This window comes from Octopus bimaculoides, chromosome 1, assembly GCF_046866305.1.
Source record: "Octopus bimaculoides isolate indiv1 chromosome 1, ASM4686630v1, whole genome shotgun sequence".
In the NCBI taxonomy this organism is placed as follows: Eukaryota; Metazoa; Mollusca; class Cephalopoda; order Octopoda; family Octopodidae; genus Octopus; species Octopus bimaculoides.
Genome location: NC_142928.1, coordinates 174018714 through 174039473, shown reverse-complemented (window position 1 = coordinate 174039473; position 20760 = coordinate 174018714). Strand labels below are relative to the sequence as shown.

The following is a 20760-nucleotide window of genomic DNA, read 5'->3' as shown; positions in this document are numbered from 1 at the left end:
GTCGACCGTCGTTTCTAAAGAAGCAAAGTTGAATCTAGTGGGAATGGGGGAAAATCTGTAATCCGGCTTATTGTACGTATCAACTCCACTGTTGTATCCTATCTAGAACCATCATCATTCATCAAAAGAAACCCACAGCAATTCTTTCCGCATCTATCTTAGTGATCTCGAATAGATTTGAACTCAAGACCATAAGGTACTGACCAAGTAATTCATTCATGTCAAGCTCCGTGTCACTGCTAAATACAGTAGACACAACCTGGATCACTTAAATTACATTCTATGAAATCACACACACACACACACATATCTATCAAGTTGAAGCTGAAAACAAGGAAATTATCTAGACACAAATTTACTTCAGTTTAGAAATGGAGTTAGTTCCATATCTGATGAGATACAGACGACTTAAACACACATGATAAAAAATTGAAGTCAAAGAGATACGATGCATGGGTTTTGACAGAAATGGTCAAGTACTTGACAATGTAATATTTGTTTTTATCCGTCTCAATATGTTAAGCAGTGCTTAAAACCTGACAGAAATAAGGGAAAATAATAATCACATTGATTTTAAGCTAGCACTACCGAGAGTATCTTGCTCAATCCGAATCTCATAACCGATCTGTTTAATTTGTATCCAGCAGAAATATATTACATATGCTCACACACGAACACATCGCATATGCTAGTATCAATACTGAACGCAAGCCTACCAAGTGCACTCTGAAGTACACACACACACAAGACTTAAAAGTAGAAAACCGGAAGACTAGCATTTTAATTTCGGCTTGTGCATATTTTGTATTACAATTGTGTCTATGTGTCCATACATGTGTCTGCACAAATGCATGTATGGATAATGCATTTGATACCAGTAGCAAATACCTACGTACTACGTAAGATTGAAGTGGAAGCGAAAAACGAGTAATTTGACAATAAGCGAGACCGGACTTTTTAATATTCCCTTTTGCTTCAGAATAGATTAGCTAACCTCATGTACATTATATCCGCTTCGACTGTATGGCACCGATATTTTCAACTTTTCTCCACATTCTCTCATATATATATATATATATATATATATATATATATATATATATATATATATAATCAGCCAACAGAGCAGTCTGAAAGACTCTAATGCAGGAGTTAAGTGATAACAGTTGATCACACAGTTATTCTGTTAATAAATATATATTAGTTGAGAAGCGACAATTAGTGTGAAATCAAATGCAGTGTAATCCGAACCACAATTAGCTACCAATAAATTAAAGCAGAGATCTACTTTTTATGCCCACCCCTTCCTCTTCAAGGAAGACGAAATTTCAGATATTCGGTTAAACCTGTAGAATATATTAATTTTGAGAGTTTAGGGAACGTTATTTTTTTTATGATGGTTTTATTAATACTAAACAACAGCTGTTTTCTTAATATATTCTTAGTATCACCGGTACTGATAAGACAAGTGATTTAAACGATGACAAAATAGCTGACTGAATAAGCTTGATTAAGAGAGAGAGAGAGAAACACGAATTTCGAGCTAATTATTTAGAGACGTACAAATTATAGTGATTGATAATGAAGGGAATGAAAAATTCAAGAACATATTAAGAGAATATAGACAGAGACGTCATCTAAAATAAGTGAATACAAATTCATTGTCAAGATATATATTTAAACTATCTAGTCAATTATTAATGATCTTTACAAAAATCAGAGTGAAAAACGGGTGGTAAAGAAATATTCTTTTCATATAATTTGATCTGCCAATTTTTTATTGTCATTTATCTTGATGAGGCTAAAACCGACGATCAAATCTTGGTAAAATACAGCCGACAGTACAAACTGACTTTTCTACTGCTGTAGACTCACACACACATCTATATATATATATATATATATATATATATATATAAACGTTCCGGATAGTCCTTAATGAGTAAGTACAGTTGGCTCAAACTTAAATATATTTCTAAACAAACTAAATTTTAGCAGTTCATCATAAAACAAAACCTGAGCCACTCCCAATAAGCGAGCAATTTCTTTTTATATATATATATATTTTCACACTATATTGAATTCATTATATATACAAAGATACACGTACACACATAAGTATGAATGTATATTTGTGAGTGCGTGTAAGTGTGCATTAGTCAGTGGAGATAGGATTTCGAAATTTACATTCACACTCATTGCCATCGATGAAGTCAATTAGTATTCTTTATGCAGTATACACCCAATATATTACTACTTGAATTATCTACACAGGTGAAAAAAATACACATATATTTACTACTATTCTTGTATCATTTATATTATATCCCCGTTGCTTGACGCTTCATTCAATTCCGTTACCTTTTCCGTCCTCGACATTTAATCCTCTTATTTACCCGATCTCGGAAGCTTACCTGTTTTTTCTGCTTTTCCAGACATCTTTAAGGATGGTAGTTATTTTACGTCATGTTCTACAAAGTCCAGAGTGGGAAAGACCAGATCGTACATCGGAAGGCCCGAAGATAAAGAATAACAAAACACAGCAGCCATTTACTAACAACAACTGTAAAGCCAGCAACTACTGCATCTGTTTCCTCCTCGCAGTAGTAGCAAGAGGAGGAAAACAACTAATAGTAGTAGTAGTAGCAAGTAATCGCATAGTGACAAACGCCGCAGTCTGAAAAACAACGAAGATGAAGTTCGGCTAAAATCGATGGTTTCCGGCAAGTGAAGTTTACGAAATACTCAATGATATCAACCAGTAAACAGTTCCGGGCCTGAAAGAAAATTGATAAATTTTTGTCTTTCATTGAAAAAAATAATCCTTTAATTTTAGAAGCAATTTTATGCGAGAGAAATTGTAGGCGTTTCATTTGTTATAATTCGTGAAGATAAGTATTAAGTGTAATCAGTATATTGATTATGATTTGATTGACTTTCCCAGCATTCCAGATTTTACTACGATCGAGGATTTCAGAAAAAAACCTTCAAAATGGCGCTCAAATCAGCAGTTCACGAAAGTAAGTGATTAAACGTTTTATTTATTTATTTATTTTTGTCATTCTGCAATTACTATTGTTTTGTTGAAAGCAATAAACAATCTGAATTTATAGAATTTTAATTATATTTACTGGTATTTTCTTGAGCGTAATTTTTCTTACGCCTGTCGGATGCAGAAGGCATATCTTTCTTAGTCAAATGTCAAATTATGCTTTCCTTTTTAACTAAATGATGTTTCGATTTTAATTTTGCACTATCTGAAAAGATGTTTAAATAAAAACCAGTTAAGGGATTTTTTTTTCATATAGTTTCAAGTGAAATCTTATTTCAGTTGGAGATTTTCTCTTATGCTAAAGAATATGTTTATTAGTATCACTCCCATTTTTTCTATTGAATTAAAAATGATTGTATTTCTTTTACATGAAATTAGAACATCGAACTGTACACTTCTTTTATTAAATTATAGCTCCGTTTACTGATTTGACCTTTTAATTATGATTTTGCTAGTTTTTCTTCATCTTAAATGAAGTGATTGCAAATGTCTTTCTAATAAAACCCCGCCCCCAAATGGTTCCATAAATTTCACGTTCAAATCACTGAGAATTTGATTGCAATAAATATGTAATAACATTCCTTTACTTTCGATATTGTGACTAATGTAAACTGTTGAGGCATTTCTAATCAAAATCTATTCATCTGTTGAAAATCAATATCTGGATTGCTGTTTTGTATACTGACATTTGTTACCTTCATTATTAATTATAGAACATAATTAAATGATATCAGAAATTTAACAAACTTAATTTTAAGTCAACTGTTGCTACATTGCCATCTCATGTTCCATTTATTTCATTCTCGAAGATGTTTTTCCATCACTAGTATTTTAGATTGGACGTCGTTCTTCGTCTCTGGGTCGGTCTTAGGTTAAATGCTAGTGGGATGTTTATTGACCCAGTTGCTGAACTAATCGATTTCTCTCTTGCTTCAACGAAATAATAATCGGGTTAAATATATTTGTGTACATTCTATATTGAGGACAAATTCATTTGATTTTATCGAATTATGTCTAATCTTCCTTTACAATGTATTCCAAGTGTTGTCATCTGATTTCACCAAAATTCATTCACAGTAATGTATATTATATATATATATATTCTATACACTCAATCAAATTCTTGCATTCGATTTGGCGTTCGTGGATTGCAAATTGTCTCATTCTTTTGCATTATCAAAGCTCATCAATATTAAGTTAATTTCATTAAACAAAGGTGAAACGATCGTCTTTATTACCAGTAGTTACTACATTGCTTTCATCATCCGCATCACATGATTTTTATTAAAATTATGATATTTATTAATATGCGGTGCTTGTAGATTGTCTCGACTGGAATTCCTTCTCTCGTCTAGAATATCTTAGTAATGAAGATACTAAATACCTTGATAAATTACTCCAGATTATTTTTTTCTATTGTATTTTTTAAAATTCCATTGTGTTGCTCTTTAGTGTGGTGGTATCCAAAAGGACAAGTTGACCTTTTTTTAGCCTCTTCCTACATGATACTCTTGACTGAGTATAATCACTCATGTCCACCAAAAGTGTCCCTATTTGCCAAGTGATAAGCTTGAATTACATTTAGGAATATATCTGCTTCTTTATCTCTGGAAGTTGATTAATAAGCCTTTTCTGATTAATTTTGTTTCCACGAACTTGTGAATAACATTTAAAGATGTTAAAGCACAATGCTTTTAAGATAAATGCTATTTTTGTTTCGGAGTAAAGAAACCTCTTGTAGGAAATTTAATATTTTCAAATCCTTTCAGGATTTTTAAAAAATCAAATTATGTTGAATGTTAGGAATCCTTAACAGATTTAAAAACTTACCTTCATCTTTTTTTCTTCAGAATACAAAAATTACTTTCCATTATGAAATTATAAACCTCTTGATAACAGATGACTTTTTATTTTTACTTATATATTTGCAAGTGAGGGAAAATTAGTTTCGTTATGATCTATGGCTAATAAAAACATTGATTATTGGCATGCTTGTTGGTTAGAAGGGATGAAGTAACAAATAAATTAAAAAGAGAAGATTGCCAGTGAAGATAAAACTGGACAACTGAAGGGTAAGAAGTGGAGTGTCACATGAAACTCAAATTGATGTTACTGAGTTGAAAAAGGACATGGTATTGCTGTCCTTATGTAGATGAGTCAATTTAACTTATATGAAACTATTCATGCAATTAGAAATATTTAAACTAGACCTCAGAAAGATGATGAGATACTATGATATAGGGATGCATGGAAATATACATTTCTGTAATGACAATCATATATATTTGAAGTACATAAAATTCAATTTCTATATATCTCAAAATTAGTGGGTATGAACCTAAATTATGTTAGGTGTTGATTAATGAGAGGAGAGGGCGATTTTGTAACTATATCTTTATTACTGCCTTTTTAAATGCATGTCAAGAAAAATATATGATACAGATGCATGTAAAATATTGGAAACTGAGTAAGTTACTACATAAAGCAACTAGATGTTATTGACATTAGCTGCTGCAAAAATTTGGTACATTTTAATATTTATGCTAGCTGGACAAAAGAAAAATTTTTTTAAACTTATGTACAGATGATTATTGCTGTGTAATTGATATACCAAAGAAGATCTGGCATTTGACTATTTCTTGAGATGAGGAATATGTGGAAAAATTGCTTTGTAAATCTCAGAACACAACACAAAGAATTTGCTAATACTGTTTAAAATGCCATCTATGTATTTATTTTTATGAAATTAAATAAAGGACAAAGGAACAGGAAATTATGCAGTGAACTTCATTAGTTTACAGCAGTTTCTGCTATAAGATGTAATGCACTTGTCGCTGAGTGCTTTTGCATCACCTCATAGCTTCCTCAGAGTTATAATTGTTATGCAGTTTTATGACGTAATATATTCATAACTTATTTGTTTGACCACTTCTAGTTTATAAGTCATGGATATTGTGTATTTATTTTTAAAACTTACTGTGGACCATAAGCTTTAACCTCAGCTTAAAAATTAAAGATTGTTTTTGTTTGGTTTCTTCTCTTGAAATTTATGTGACAGGGATCTGCCAAGATTTTTCAAATTGTATGAGTGGAAATTACTTTTGTAAAACATTAAAGCAATGGAATTTTATTATGAGATGTAAATTTTTCTTTATTAAATAGATAAATAGGTTTGAATGTTAGTGTGTTGCTTATCAAAAGTTACCTCATTATTAAGGGGATATATCTAATAGAAATCATTTCTAATCACTAATATCATTAAGTAACTTAAGTTTGTACTAAGATTTTCTTTTGCATTTTCTGAGCACATAATGAAACATGTCATGCATTAAAAAAAAAAAGGAAATTATCTCCCTTGCAAGTATATGCAATATTTTTTGTGCAAATGCTTTTGCAATAGGTAAAGAATAATTGTAGAAATTTTATAAGTGCTTAGCATTTCTTTCTTTCTTTTTTTTTTTAATCTGCTTAGAATAAAAAAATTCTTTTGGTCTAAACAAAATAACCTATTATAAGATATTTTTGAAAATGTTAATGACCTGATTTGTTAAATGGAATATAGTCATCTGTAAATTTTTATATTAACAAAGAACTGTATTAATTCCAAGTGAAAATTCTCTGAATCTTTAAAATTTTCTCATATTCATTAGCTCTTAAAACTATAATGTTTTATGTTACAGTAATATGAAATTCACCTTTAGAAGAATAAGGAAATAAATCCATAGGTTGCATGTAGAACAGTGGGAGTCTAAACAATAATATCTGTGTTCATTCTTATACATTTTGGCAGACTTGAATATGTCTGATTGCTTTTATATTTATTTATGAATTCTTTACTTATTTATTTGCATTGGAGAACATCTCCTTTGGATGATACATGTTTATAACACATTCATTGGTGTAAGGATACTTTGAGACACTGCAATATTTCAACCTCATAACATGTCTCTTCAGTCAAAGCTACTCTACTGGACTGATGAATATAACAAAAGCATGAGGTCTTATATATAGAAATCCTCAAACAAATTACTTGCCAATGAATGCTATCAAACAGATAATAATTTATTGGGTGCATGCAGAACAGTAGTAATCTAAACAATAATGTAACTATTCATTCTTAATATATTCTCTGTGTGTACCCCATGAATTATTATCTGTTTGGCAGGCATCGGCAAGTAATTTGTCTGCTGATTTCTATAAACAAGAACTTGTATACTTGTTAGATGCATCAGTCTGGTAGGCTTTAACTAATGAGACACAATAAGGTTGAAACCTTGCAGTGTCTCACCGTTCCCTTATATTGATGTGTTCTCTGATGACAACAAACAACAACAATTAGATATTCATGCTTGAATTTGCCAGAACATATTAAAAATGAATAGATATGTTATTGATATAAATCCAGTTATACAAGTATCAATGTGTAATTTAATATAATTAAATGGCCAGAAAATTAGATAGTGATTAATCATGCATAACTGATCTCTTTATAATTAGTTTATGCTAATGTAAAATGTAACCATTGATACTCTCCTTTTTTTTTTTTTTCTGAGGTGTGCAATTCATTATTTTTATGGGGTTTTTTTTTAATGTAAGGTACATAAAAGTACTTCATTCTATTCATTAAAATGGTACAATTTAGCAGTAATAATTTCATCTGTATCTTGGAATTGAGACTTAGTTTCAAGACCATTATCTAATAGTTTATCAGCCATTTCTGAAATCACTGGTGCTAGAGTATAACTTTGCCTTTCTTCCTTTCAGAGTCAATAAAGTAAGTATCAGTTGCATACTGGAGTTGATGTAACTGACTTGCCTCCTCCCCAAAAATTGCTGGCCTTGTGCCAAAATTTGAAATCAATGTTGTAGGTAATATTTTCTTTTCATAATCAGATTTGCTAATCTGAATGGTACATAGTTGCTCTTGGTACCAAAACTTGAAGCAGTATACTTGATATTGCTATTGATATGAAAAGGAATAATGGTTACAAAGTATTCTAAGTACTTTGATAGTTAGTAGTGATAGTAACAAAAACAATTACTTGACACATGCTTATCAACATCAAACACTTTTAGTTTAAAAAATAAAGTCTTTGTCATTTTACTAAGTGCTTTAGTGGGGAAAAAAAATCATCGGATATTTCATGTCTGTCATTAAAAAAAAATTCTTTATTGTTAAAATTTAAATTTTGTGGCTTTATTAATTAATAATTTATGCTGTTTAATTGTTTTGTAATTTGATACATTTTTAGAATTTTTCTTATCGGATGGGCTTGAATGATGGCCATTTTTCCAAAAATTTGGCAGCAGAGTACAAGAAGTGTTCTCTATTCATGAGTAATTCAGTATTGTGTAGTTAGCGTAAATGGTGTATTGGGATGTTTGATAGATCAGTGAATCAAAAATTAAGTGGATTGGTTATCTGGCTGCATGGGTAGCTATGGACTGCTCCAGTAGTATGCTCATATGTTAGATGAAGAGTTTTTCGTTTTTAGAAATTATATTTAGTGCCTAAAGTAGAGCTGTTGATTGTATGGTAATTAGGATTTGTGGGAAGCAGCTGGAGAAATTTAGAGAACTGCTTGACTCTGTTACTAAAAAAAATTCAGTTTCCCCTTCATATAGAGATTATGAGTCTGTTGTAATATATCACAGCAAAATATACATTTTGAATGTTGAAGATCTGTACAGTTAGTGAGGAACAATTTATTAATTATAGAATCTAATATATATAGTCACTGGTTTTAAAAAAATGCTTCAGATTATTCCTGGACACTGAAGTAATGGAAACTTGAGGCCAAGTAAGAGTTTATAAGCTAAAAAGTTAAATTACTCATCAAGTTGTTTCATATGACCCATCCTTAGGATTAATCAGTTGTCCTATTATATCCTGAACATCAATAGAGACCATTTTAATCATTGTTGTTTATGAATCAGTACATTGATCATCGTCGTTGTTTAACGTCCGCTTTCCATCAAACCCATGCCAGCATGGAAAACAGACGTTAAATGACGACGATGATGATGAATGTACTGATTCATAAACAACAATGGTTAAAATGATCTCTTAGTATTTTTTGAAGAAAAATATACTACCTTAATTTGATAGAGTTTAGTGCAGAATAAAATACAGATATGTGATTCCAAAAGGAAAACAATAGTCCGATTAATAATTTTAAAACTCTTATATGCTTAAAACAGTGAACCATTAATAGATTTTTTTAAAAGTAAAATATAATCTGATACGTGTTACAAATGCAAATTTATGGTTGTGAAAGTTAATAGATGAGAAGCGGTCTGAATTGGCCAAAGAAAGTGAAAAAGTAAAACTGCCTAACCATGAAGATCAGAAAGAAGCAAAAAATATAAACCAAGTAGCAAATTGAGAAATGTCATATGAATTCTTTCTCTAACATCAAGGTCTTCTGCAGTTAATGAGGAACAATTTAGTCTAAATTGAAATGAGAATATCAGTTACACCCAATTGTATAGTTTTGCTGTAATATATTACAACAAACTCATAATGTCTATATGAAGGGGAAACTGAGTTTTTTTCAGTAACAGAGTCAAGCAGTTCTCTAATCTTTCAATTTTAATTGTGAATCCTTTGGGATTCTCATACAAACAACTGGAATCCAACTAGCAGTTACCAATTTTGAGAGAAGTGGTCTAAATCTGCACTATTCAAATTCCAATAGTATAGAATGGCAGATTACAAATGTAAGCATTATAGATGTACTTTCTAATACATGAATATATAGACAGAATGGCTGTTGAACAATTTAAGAATTCAGTCCTGATAATATAATTTTGGTTCAAACTCTAGAAGCTTTGTAGAAAGATATGTTTCTATGCCTGTATGAATGAGCTGGACAGGTATGAAACCTAGCATTCATATTTCTTCTAAAATCTACCTCTGTAACTTTCTGCAGCCAACTCACACCATGTGAGCTAATTAGGGAGCCCTTGTATAGTCACTTCACTTACAAGAAATAGCAACCAAATCTCTTTCAAATCGCACTACTAACTTTAAAAACGTACAGGCACATTAGTTAATGTAGTTCTAGTAACTCTCAAAAGGATAGGATGGTCATAATTAGAATGCTTTTCGTCATAAATCTGCTTGTTCAACATTGACAGGGGACTAAACATCAATTCCAAACCCTTTTTTTCACTCAGCATACATTATTCTTTTACATTGTATTCATAACAATCATCACAGTTGCACATTTTGACTAATGCTCTATATTTCCTTACATTTATGTTCACCCTTTCTCATGACATTAGATTCTATAATTACTAAATTGTTCCTCACTAATTGTACAGATCTTCAGCATTCAAAATGTATATTTTGCTGTAATATATTACAATAGACTCATAATCTCTATATGAATTGGATTTTGATGTTATCAAAAGATTTTCAAATTTTTATCCAACTATTTACTGATTAAAATCAGGTCTTGTTTTGTGCAGTATGAAAATATGGCAATTTTTGTTAAAATGACATTTTCCAGATTTGTCAAAGCTCTTTTGATTTGGTATCCTAAAAACTGAAAACTCAAAGAAAGAATTATACATCAAAACTTTTTGACATTTCTTGTTACATTCCAGTTAAATAGTGTGTAACAATAAAACTAACTGCATAATGAATATTAAAAAAAGAATTGAAGACAATCAGCAAAATGCTTTACGTATTTAAATATAAGTTGAAGCTTGGATAATTTTTGAAAATGTTTCCAAGATTTTCTCATTCTGCTAAAGACTAAATATATTGTATATGGAAGCATTTGCTGGTGGATTAAGGTGTTTCTTTTTTTTTTTTTGTTAATTACTCGAAGATGATAGGCACATGAGATCTTAATCTGACAGAGAATTTATTATAGAATAATTTTTTGAGATGAAAGCATTTATTATGTAAAATGGTAAAATATGCATTAAAGAGATAAAGAAATAGGATAAGAGTATGAAAAGTATGAAAATTCAATTTATACACTATCATAACTAATCCTTGATCATCATATTTGTCATTGTTTAGCCAGCCTTTCTTGTTTCCTTGAACTATTATCTAATCTGTTAAACCCAATGTCTTTGGTTTTGTCATCCTTAGCTTACCTTTATTATGAGTATTTTCTTCCACTACTATTTGCAGATCTGACCTTTCTCTGGTTTAACTTTATCACAAATGCCTTCGGCTAATGCTTTCTTACATGCTTAAGTCATTTCAATTTAGCTTTTCTCACAAACTGATATTGTTCAGTCAACAAACAATACTGAATTTGTTCCTTCATAGTCACTTGTGATCATCATAGTATAACAAAGGTTTTATGATGATGTATTAAATATGACTTCTAAAAGTCTAAGGAAGCAGAGTCAAGGTGAAGTTTTAGTACGGAATTTCTTGTGAGTTGCGGCTAAAATGGTGAGAGATGAACAGCTGCATTTAGTGATAATTTACTAGTTAGTAGAAGTGAGATTCATTTTAGTAACAGAGAAAGGAAGCAGGATATGATATGTTGGTGAGTGACGGTTTGCTAATAGTTAGATGACTTTTTTTGTGTATGTGCTCTTGAATGATTTTGTGTGTAGTAGCTGTTCCATCTCTATGAGTAGTACTGTGAATCTTACTCAAGCTTGTAAAGGAGCCTAGCCTTTTTTTAGTTGTCATAGTTTTGTTTGCTTTGAAAGATCATGTGATATTGCAAAGCTTATATATATAAATTTGTGAAAGCTTAGTTGTGTGTTGTTCATGGGTATGGAAGGTATAGTATTGTATGTGTATTTCCCTGATATGTGTAGTGATTGTACTTTTGTGCTGTTGAACAAGACTAAGCTGTTATGTCCCCATTGGAGGATGTTTTCAAGGTTTCTACTCATAAAAATGATACATGACTGAGATGCAGTGTTTAGGTTGTATGTATGATGTATGCATAGGAGGTTAAAGAATTTAAAAGTGGAAATTGTAACTGAGCTCTGAAGAACACCAGTATGCCAGAGAGCGTCTAGTCAACTTACAGTGCTATGTAAGTCTGACAAGAAACTCTGGTTAAAATAATGAGACAAATAGAGCCATGGTAAACAACTATACTAGGAGGTATTCAAGCCACTCATTACTAAAGGTTTTGTTGATGTCAAGGTAAATATTTGTTTTTGCTAAAATTTCCTAATGCAAGAGATTGCTGATGAGTGACATAGAACATCCCAGCAGATCTGGTTATACGAAAAGTATTCCGTGAGGAGGGAATGGTATTCAAAGTTGAAAAAGAGATGTGTGCTTATAACATTTAACAACTACTTTTGAGAGTATTAGGTCAATGGTTGACTAGATAAGGAAGTAACTTTTCTTGAAGATGGGACACATTATTGCATATTTCTATAAGCTGAGATAGATCCTCAAAGAGACAGAGAAAATGCTTAAGAGCATACTGTTGGCTGGGCATGGTTTGATGCCAGTAATGCAGTCAAAGCTAGTTGCTTTGTTGGGCTGAAGTTATCAGAAGTTTTCACTTAGTGACTGCATACATGGAATTGAGGCACATAAGACTTTGTGGGAGTTGTGTGCATGTATGTGTGAGAAGTGAAACTGGAAACATAGCACCAAACATAGTTGCTTTATATGCAGGAGTACAACTTAACAGAACAATCTTATTTGAGAAAAAGATTTTGTAAAGTTAGAGATTATCATCACAAGAGCCTTCAAAACTTGACTGGTTTTCAGGAGATGAGAAGGTGCTTGTAGGTTATATGAAGCATAAATGACATCATTTGATTTTCTGATGATCATCTTTTCTTTGGCGGACAAATAGCTCACACTTGGGGCTAGCTTTATCCTTGTTTAACACGGGCATTTTGTTATAGCTATTTTAAATAATTTTTTTGATGCTTGTCAACATTTTTTCTATTTCTTTTGTTTGGTACTTTATTTTATAGATATAACTAATAAAAAGCTGTCTTGGGTGCTTAATACTTTTGTTATTCTGACCAATGTTTAGTTTTCATTTGAAGTGGTCATATCCACATAATTTTGGCAAAATGGAAAATCCTATCTACTTTGATGAATGGTTTAATTCTCACATTTTTTCATTATACATAATTTTGTTTTCATTTAATTATTTGACAAATTATTTCTAACTTTATGAACATTTGTTTTAATTGATTTTTAAGTGGAATAACTTCAGTAATAAAAGATTAGAGGCAAATTATATTGCTAAAGAAGTTGCAAGGTACTTTAGATTAATGAGAATAAAGCTTATATAGTCTAAAGTAGACTACTTAGTCATAAATTTAGAATAGATTTACAACTAGTGTTTAATTTTCATTTTGCTTATGTTTTTTGTCTAGGGATATTTAACTCTTTAATCCCAAGTCCCTAATCCATGTGTATATTAGATCTAATACCTTCATTAGAAAATACTAGTTTCAAACTAATTATCATTGGCATATGTATATGCTCTGCATTTGATACATTTAAAAAAATAACACTAAAATGTAAAAAATTATTATCATTATCCCAGTTTCTTCTCACTACCTTAGCAGTTTTGAGGTTTTACAAAAATTACTAATATTAATAGTTATTGCTTGATAGATTACATTTGTTAAGTGACAAATCTTAACAAGTAGTTCTACAGTTATATGCCATATTTGTTGGTGCTCATGGTTATTTCAACCAGTGGCTGCTAGCATTGTTAGTCAGTCTCTCTTTTATCTACCCCCCCCCCCTCTCTCTCTCTCTCTAGTTCAGGTAGCCATATATCTCCTTTACTGCAAGACACTTGTTTCTGACCCTCTCTTCATATTTGTGCCTCTCATCACCTAGTACAAAGCTGTTGCCCTGCCCCCTCTGTTGAGAGGTGTCTTGCCTTGCTAATTACTTGGTGACCTCTCTGCTACTGGTAACACATAAAAAGCACTTGGTACACCTTGTAAAGGGTTGGCATTAGGAAAGGCATCCAGCTGTAGATATCACACCAGAGATGACAGTTGAGCTTAGTGCAGTCTTCTGACTCATCAGTTCTTATCAAACCATCCAATCTGTGCCAGCATGGAAGGAGGGCATTAACTGATGATGATGTAGTAATAGTAAAATTCTTGTAATTTGATGTGGTCATTTAATACTAGTTTTCTAAAGAAAATTAAACTTAAAATTCAAGGAAGATCCCATTGTAATATCATGTAAAGTTAATGGCTTGAATTTTAGATTTACTTTTTGCTATGAAACTCTAAAGGTGAGGTTCTTTTGAAAATTAGTGGGAAAAATTTTTGAGACTTAAAAAAAACAAATTGAAGTATTTTCAAGCTCTTATGTGAAAATACGCTTGAAAGAAGATATCAAAATTACTTCTTAATAATTTTGATGTATGTCTTTTGTAAAAGACAATCAATCAATAGTCTAATAAGATAAAACCAGTGAAATAGTTATTCTAAGTTCAGTTCCTTAGAAATTTTCCTCTAATTATGTAAATGGAAATGAAAGATCAATAAAACTATTTTACTCATTTAATAAGAGATCTTACCTTTTGTATATTTTTAACTTTAGAGCAATTTCTTGAGATCAGTGTCTCTAAATAGGTTTGAAGTCAATGTATACTTGAATTTCATCAACCAATGAATGAATTATATTTATAGAGTACAACTTCTTAAAATCAATGACAGAAAGAATGGACATCTCAAGAAACTAAAAAACTATTACAGTTCAATCTGTATAACAAGAAAACTCATTGTAATTAATTGATTGCAACAACGTTTGAATATATTACACTGGCCAACACATATTTTTGTGCCTTTGAAATTAGACCTATTGTTGGGTATATTTAGGGTGCCAATTCCAAAAATGGTATCAGTTTTGCCCTATCAGCTCTAATTAATAAATAATGTATTATTTTGATACAAAAATAACAATAATAACCTCCACTAAATAATAATAATAATAATAACCTCCACTAAAAAATTAACAGTGTACATAGAAATAATTGTATCTTCACTTTAGATGTACCTAAGCTTGGCAATTGGGATTGGTGTTATAATTTACTTAGTTTGAGATTCTCACTTGGAAAATTTCCATGGATTGATCTGAGAGAATGACATTAAGTCAGTCAGCAAAATTGAAGAAGGGCGCAATTTCAGTGCTTGAGTGGATGCATCAGCATATAAATACACTGTGCTGTAACTCTGAATCTAGAGCTGGTAAGGAAAAACTGATGATAAATTTAGAATCAGTGCCCTAAATATACACAAGAATAGCTTAGCCTATGAATAGCATTCTATTTTTATGTTATTTTTGTGTGGTAAGAAGTTTGCTTCTCAACCACATACTTCTGGGTTCAGTCTCCCTGCATGGCACCTTGGGAATGTGTTTTCTACTGTAGCCCCAGGCCAACCAAAATCCTGTGAATGGATTTGGTAGACAGAAACTGAAAGAAGCATGTTTTATATATATATATATATATATATATATATATATATATATATATATATATAATATATATATATATATAATATATAATATATATATATCTATGTGTGTTATGTTTGTCCCCATGACTCCTTGACAACCAGTGTTAGTTTGTTTACATCCCTGTAGCTTAGTCGGCAAGCAACCCCAATAGAATAAATACCAGGCTTTAAAAAAATAAGTACTGTGGATGATTCCTTTGACTAAAACACTTCAAGGTGGTGTCCTGGCATGGCTGCAGTCCAAAGACTGAAACAAGTAAAAAATAAAAGATAGAAGAGTCACTGATATATTTTTATTGAAATCTTCAGACATGCACATGAATTTCAGTATCCTCTGGGGATATGTGATGCTCCTGCCACCATCTGCTGTTGGACACAAAAAGTTTGTGAAGAGTTAATATATGTATCCAAAATGTGAAGATAATTAGAGAAAGTGATTGTCAATACTATACAGAAGACATACCAACAGCTTGAAATGATATAAGATAAATTTTATACCAAAGTATCTTTGAAATAAACTATCAACTGTTTCTGTCGAATTTGAGATCATTACATTCTGAAAATGTAATTTATTGATATTCAGTCTACTGCGAGTGAGATAAGCGTCTCACTGATATAATTGTGTATATTTATTTATGTATGTATGTATGTATAAAAGCATACATACATGTGTTCATATGTGTGTGTGCACGTATATATATTCTTTTACTCTTTTACTTGTTTCAGTCATTTGACTGCAGCCATGCTGGAGCACCACCTTTAGTCAAACAAGTCGACCCTAGGACTTATTCGCTGTAAGCCTAGTACTTATTCTATCGGTCTCTTTTCCCGAACCACTAAATTACGGGGACGTAAACACACCAATATCAGTTGTCAAGCGATGGTGTATGTATATATGTGTGTGTATATATATATACGTATATATATATATATGTATATATATATATATATATATGTATGTATATATATATATATATATGTATGTATATATATATATCATCATCATCATCATCATCGTTTAACGTCCGCTTTCCATGCTAGCATGGGTTGGACGATTTGACTGAGGACTGGTGAAACCGGATGGCAACACCAGGCTCCAGTCTGATTTGGCAGAGTTTCTACAGCTGGATGCCCTTCCTAACGCCAACCACTCAGAGAGTGTAGTGGGTGCTTTTACGTGTCACCCGCACGAAAACGGCCACGCTCGAAATGGTGTCTTTTATGTGCCACCCGCACAAGCCAGTCCAGGGGCACTGGCAACGATCTCGCTCGAAAATCCTACAGGAGCCAGTCAGGCGGTACTGGCAACGGCCACGCTCAAAATGGTGCATCTCATGTGCCACCCGCACAAGAACCAGTCCAGGGGCACTGGCAACGATCTTACTTGGCTTGCCGGGTCTTCTCACGCACAGCCCATTTCCAAAGGTCTCGGTCCGTAGTCATCGCCTCGGTGAGGCCCAATGTACGAAGGTCTTGCCTCACCACCTCAGCCCAGGTCTTCCTGGGCCTACCTCTTCCACGGGTTCCCTCAACTGTTAGGGTGTGGCACTTTTTCACGCAGCTATCCTCCTCCATTCTCACCACATGTCCATACCAGCGCAATCGTCTCTCTTGCACGCCACAACTGATGCTTCTAATGTTCAGCTTTTCTCTCAAGATACTTACACTCTGACGGGTATTCACATTGACATTACACATCCAACGGAGCATACTGGCTTCATTCCTTGCGAGCTTACGTATGTCCTCAGCAGTTACAGCCCATGTTTCACTGCCATGTAGCATGGTTGTTCGTACGCATGCGTCATACAGTCTGCCTTTTACTCTGAGTGAGAGTCCCTTTGTCGCCAGCAGGGGTAAGAGCTCTCTAAACTTTGCCCAGGCTATTCTTATTCTAGCAGCTACACTTTCAGCGCACCCACCCCCACTACTAACTTGGTCGCCCAGATAGCGGAAGCTATCGACTACCTCTAGTTTTTCACCCTGGAATGAGATAGAAGTTGTTTCCTGTTTGTTTGCAGTCTTTATTGCACCTGAACATCTGCCACAAACAAAAACTAACTTGCTAGTTAACCTGCCTTTGATGTTGCTGCACCTCTTATGTGTCCATAGCTTGCACCGGGTACATCTTATAGAGTTACTACCTACTCCTTTTCTACATACTGAGCAGGGCCATCTACCTGAAGGGGTTTGTGTTTTATCTACCTTCCTACTTATTAGGATTTTGGTTTTAGCTAGGTTGACTCTAAGGCCCTTCAATTCTAGACCTTGCTTCCACACCTGAAACTTCTCCTCTAGTTCTGATAGTGACTCCGCAATTAGGGCAAGGTCATCAGCATAGAGGAGCTCCCAGGGGCAACCTGTCTTGAACTCCTCTGTGATTGCCTGGAGGACTATGGTAAATAATAGGGGGCTGAGGACGGAACCTTGGTGGACCCCTACCTCTACCCGGAATTCATTGCTGTACTCATTTCCAACCCTCACCTTACTGGCCGCATCTCTGTACATGGCTCGCACAGCTCTCACTAGCCATTCTTCTATCCCAAGTTTCCTCATTGACCACCAGATAAGGGATCGGGGGACCCTGTCAAAGGCTTTCTCCATGTCAACGAAAGCCAGGTACAGAGGTTTATCCTTGGCTAGGTATTTCTCTTGCAACTGTCTCACTAGAAATAAGGCATCAGTAGTGCTTTTACCTGGCACGAACCCAAACTGCATCTCATCTAAATTGATTCGCTCCCTAATTAGTTGGGCTATGACCCTCTCTGTAACTTTCATAACCTGATCTAACAGCTTGATGCCTCTGTAATTATTTGTATCTAAAGCGTCCCCTTTACCTTTGTAGCAGTTGACTATGATGCTGCTACACCAGTCATAGGGTATGACTCCTTCGTGTATCACCTGGTTCGTAATACGGGTGACTAGGCTATAGCCAACACTGCCAGATATTTTGAGCATCTCTGCAGTGATTCCTGATGGGCCGGGGGCTTTCCCGGTCTTCATACTCTTAATTGCTTTATCTACCCTGGTACTATCAACTCGGATAGCTGGTCCCTCTATTGGGTCGACATAAGGCAGGCTCTCTTTCTCCCATTCATTCTCTTTATTAAGCAATCTATCGTAGTGGCATCTCCAGACCTCTTTCTTTGCATCCTCATTTAATGCAAGCGTACCATCATCCATGCGAACACATTTCTCTCCTACAACATCACTATTCTCTCTCCTACACTGTCTTGCAACCCGAAATACCTCGAGTCTTTGGTCCTCACGGCGCAGAACATTGGCAAATCTTTCCTTATCTGCTTCCCCTCTGGCTAAATAAACCTGTCGCCTAGCCTCCCTTCTGGCACATTGGTACAATTCCCTGCTACCACCGTTCTTCCAGTCCTTCCAAGCTTGTTTCTTTTGTCTAATAGCCCTGTCTACCTCCTTGTTCCACCACCACGTTACTCTGGGTTGGGAGGGGACCTTACACCACCCACAAATCTGGTCGGTGGCTTTCAACAGGTTGTCCCGCAGAAATCTCCAATTGTCTTCCACGTTGTATGATGCTATATCCCCTTCTATTTCGTTAAATGCTTCAAGTAACTTGTCTCTAAGTCTCTGTCCGTTTGCAGGGTCTTTAAGCTTCCACACCCTTCTTCTCCAAGCCTGTCTAATTCTGGGCACCCATTTTGCCTTGATCCCAAAGTCGCTAACTACTAATCTATGTTGTGGGGTACATTCTTCGCCAGGGTAGGTTTTGGCATTTATAAGCCGCCCTCTTTCCCTATTTCTGGCGAGGATGTAGTCGATTTGGCTAGAGTGTCTGCCGGAGCGGTAGGTGACTAGGTGACTGGCAGGTTTCCTGAAGTTGGTATTGCAGACTATAAGATTGGTTGCATCACAGAACTCCAGCAGTCTGGTTCCCTCCTCGTTGCGGGAACCGAAGCCATAGCCTCCATGTATGCCATGGAAGCCCCCAGCACGACGTCCGACATGACCGTTGAAGTCTCCAGCCACAAAGAGAAGGTCCCTGTCACTCGTCGACGAGGTAGTTTGCAAGAGGGTGTCATAGAATTGGTCTTTCAGACCATCTGGTAGCCCAGGTTGAGGTGCATAGGCTGAGATGACAGTAGCTAATCTATGATGAAGCACTAGTCTGATCTTAAGTACTCTGTCACTTACTCTAACGACCTCGATTACCTTATCCACCCATTTCTCCGCTAGAAGTATTCCTACGCCCCCGACCCCGTCAGTGTTCCCTGCCCAGAAAATCTTGTACCTGTGTTCTTTGCCTGTGAGGAACCTTGCAGAACCTCCTCTCCATCTTACTTCCTGGATGCAGCACATATCTACGCATCTCCGTTCAAGCATCTCAACAATTTCACCAGATCTACCTTTCAGCGTGCCGACGTTGAGAGTGCCAATCCTAACAGTATGGGTGTTGGGGGTGTGGGCCTGTAGCCTGGGAAGAGGAAAAGCAGTGTCGTGTACCTGAAAAGAAAACTTGCAATTGGAAGAATTCATAAGCAAAACATTACCTACAACCTGCAAACATTTCTCAACCTTAATGCGCTACCCAAAGGTAGGGGAGAGGATGGCCAAGGCCACTAGATGGGTTCCGGGAGACAGCCGAGGTTGACAGGATGACAAAGGGATGAACTTCCGGTGGAGGGGGCGGGATGACAGAGGAATGAACTTCCGGTGGAGGGGGTGGGATGACAGAGGAATGAACTTCCGGTGGAGGGGGTGGGATGACAGAGGAATGAACTTCCGGTGGAGGGGTGGGATGACAGAGGAATGAACTTCCGGTGGAGGGGGTGGGATGACAGAGGAATGAACTTCCGGTGGAGGGGTGGGATGACAGAGGAATGAACTTCCGGTGGAGGGGGTGGGATGACAGAGGAATGAACTTCCGGTGGAGGGGGCGGGATGACAGAGAAATGAACTTCCGGTGGAGGGGGTGGGATGGCAGAGGAATGAACTTCCGGTGGAGGGGGTGCGATGACAGAGGAATGAACTTCCGGTGGAGGGGGTGGGGTGACAGAGGAATGAACTTCCGGTGGAGGGGTGGGATGACAGAGGAATGAACTTCCGGTGGAGGGGGGGTGGCAGAGGAATGAACTTCCGGTGGAGGGGTGGGATGACAGAGGAATGAACTTCCGGTGGAGGGGGTGGGATGGCAGAGGAATGAACTTCCGGTGGAGGGGGTGGGATGACAGAGGAATGAAACTTCCGGTGGAGGGGGTGGGATGACAGGAATGACAGACGAATGAACT

At 35.0% G+C, this 20760-nt stretch overlaps 2 protein-coding genes across 10 annotated transcripts in view; one reads left to right on the top strand and one right to left on the bottom strand.

Annotated features, from left to right (window-relative positions):
* LOC106880457 (rap guanine nucleotide exchange factor 1) overlaps nt 1-2589 on the bottom strand; it is a 187620-nt gene extending 185031 nt beyond the window's left edge. For all 8 annotated transcript variants that reach the window (XM_052972635.2, XM_052972647.2, XM_052972641.2 and 5 more), the window contains exon 1: nt 2415-2589. In XM_052972635.2, coding sequence (XP_052828595.1) covers nt 2415-2439 — 25 coding nt within the window. In that variant the 5' untranslated portion in view covers nt 2440-2589. The remainder of the gene's footprint in view (nt 1-2414) is intronic.
* A 368-nt stretch (nt 2590-2957) lies between these two features.
* LOC106874525 (syntaxin-binding protein 1) overlaps nt 2958-20760 on the top strand; it is a 77097-nt gene continuing 59294 nt past the window's right edge. For both annotated transcript variants that reach the window (XM_052972671.2, XM_052972670.2), the window contains exon 1: nt 2958-3020. In XM_052972671.2, coding sequence (XP_052828631.1) covers nt 2993-3020 — 28 coding nt within the window. In that variant the 5' untranslated portion in view covers nt 2958-2992. The remainder of the gene's footprint in view (nt 3021-20760) is intronic.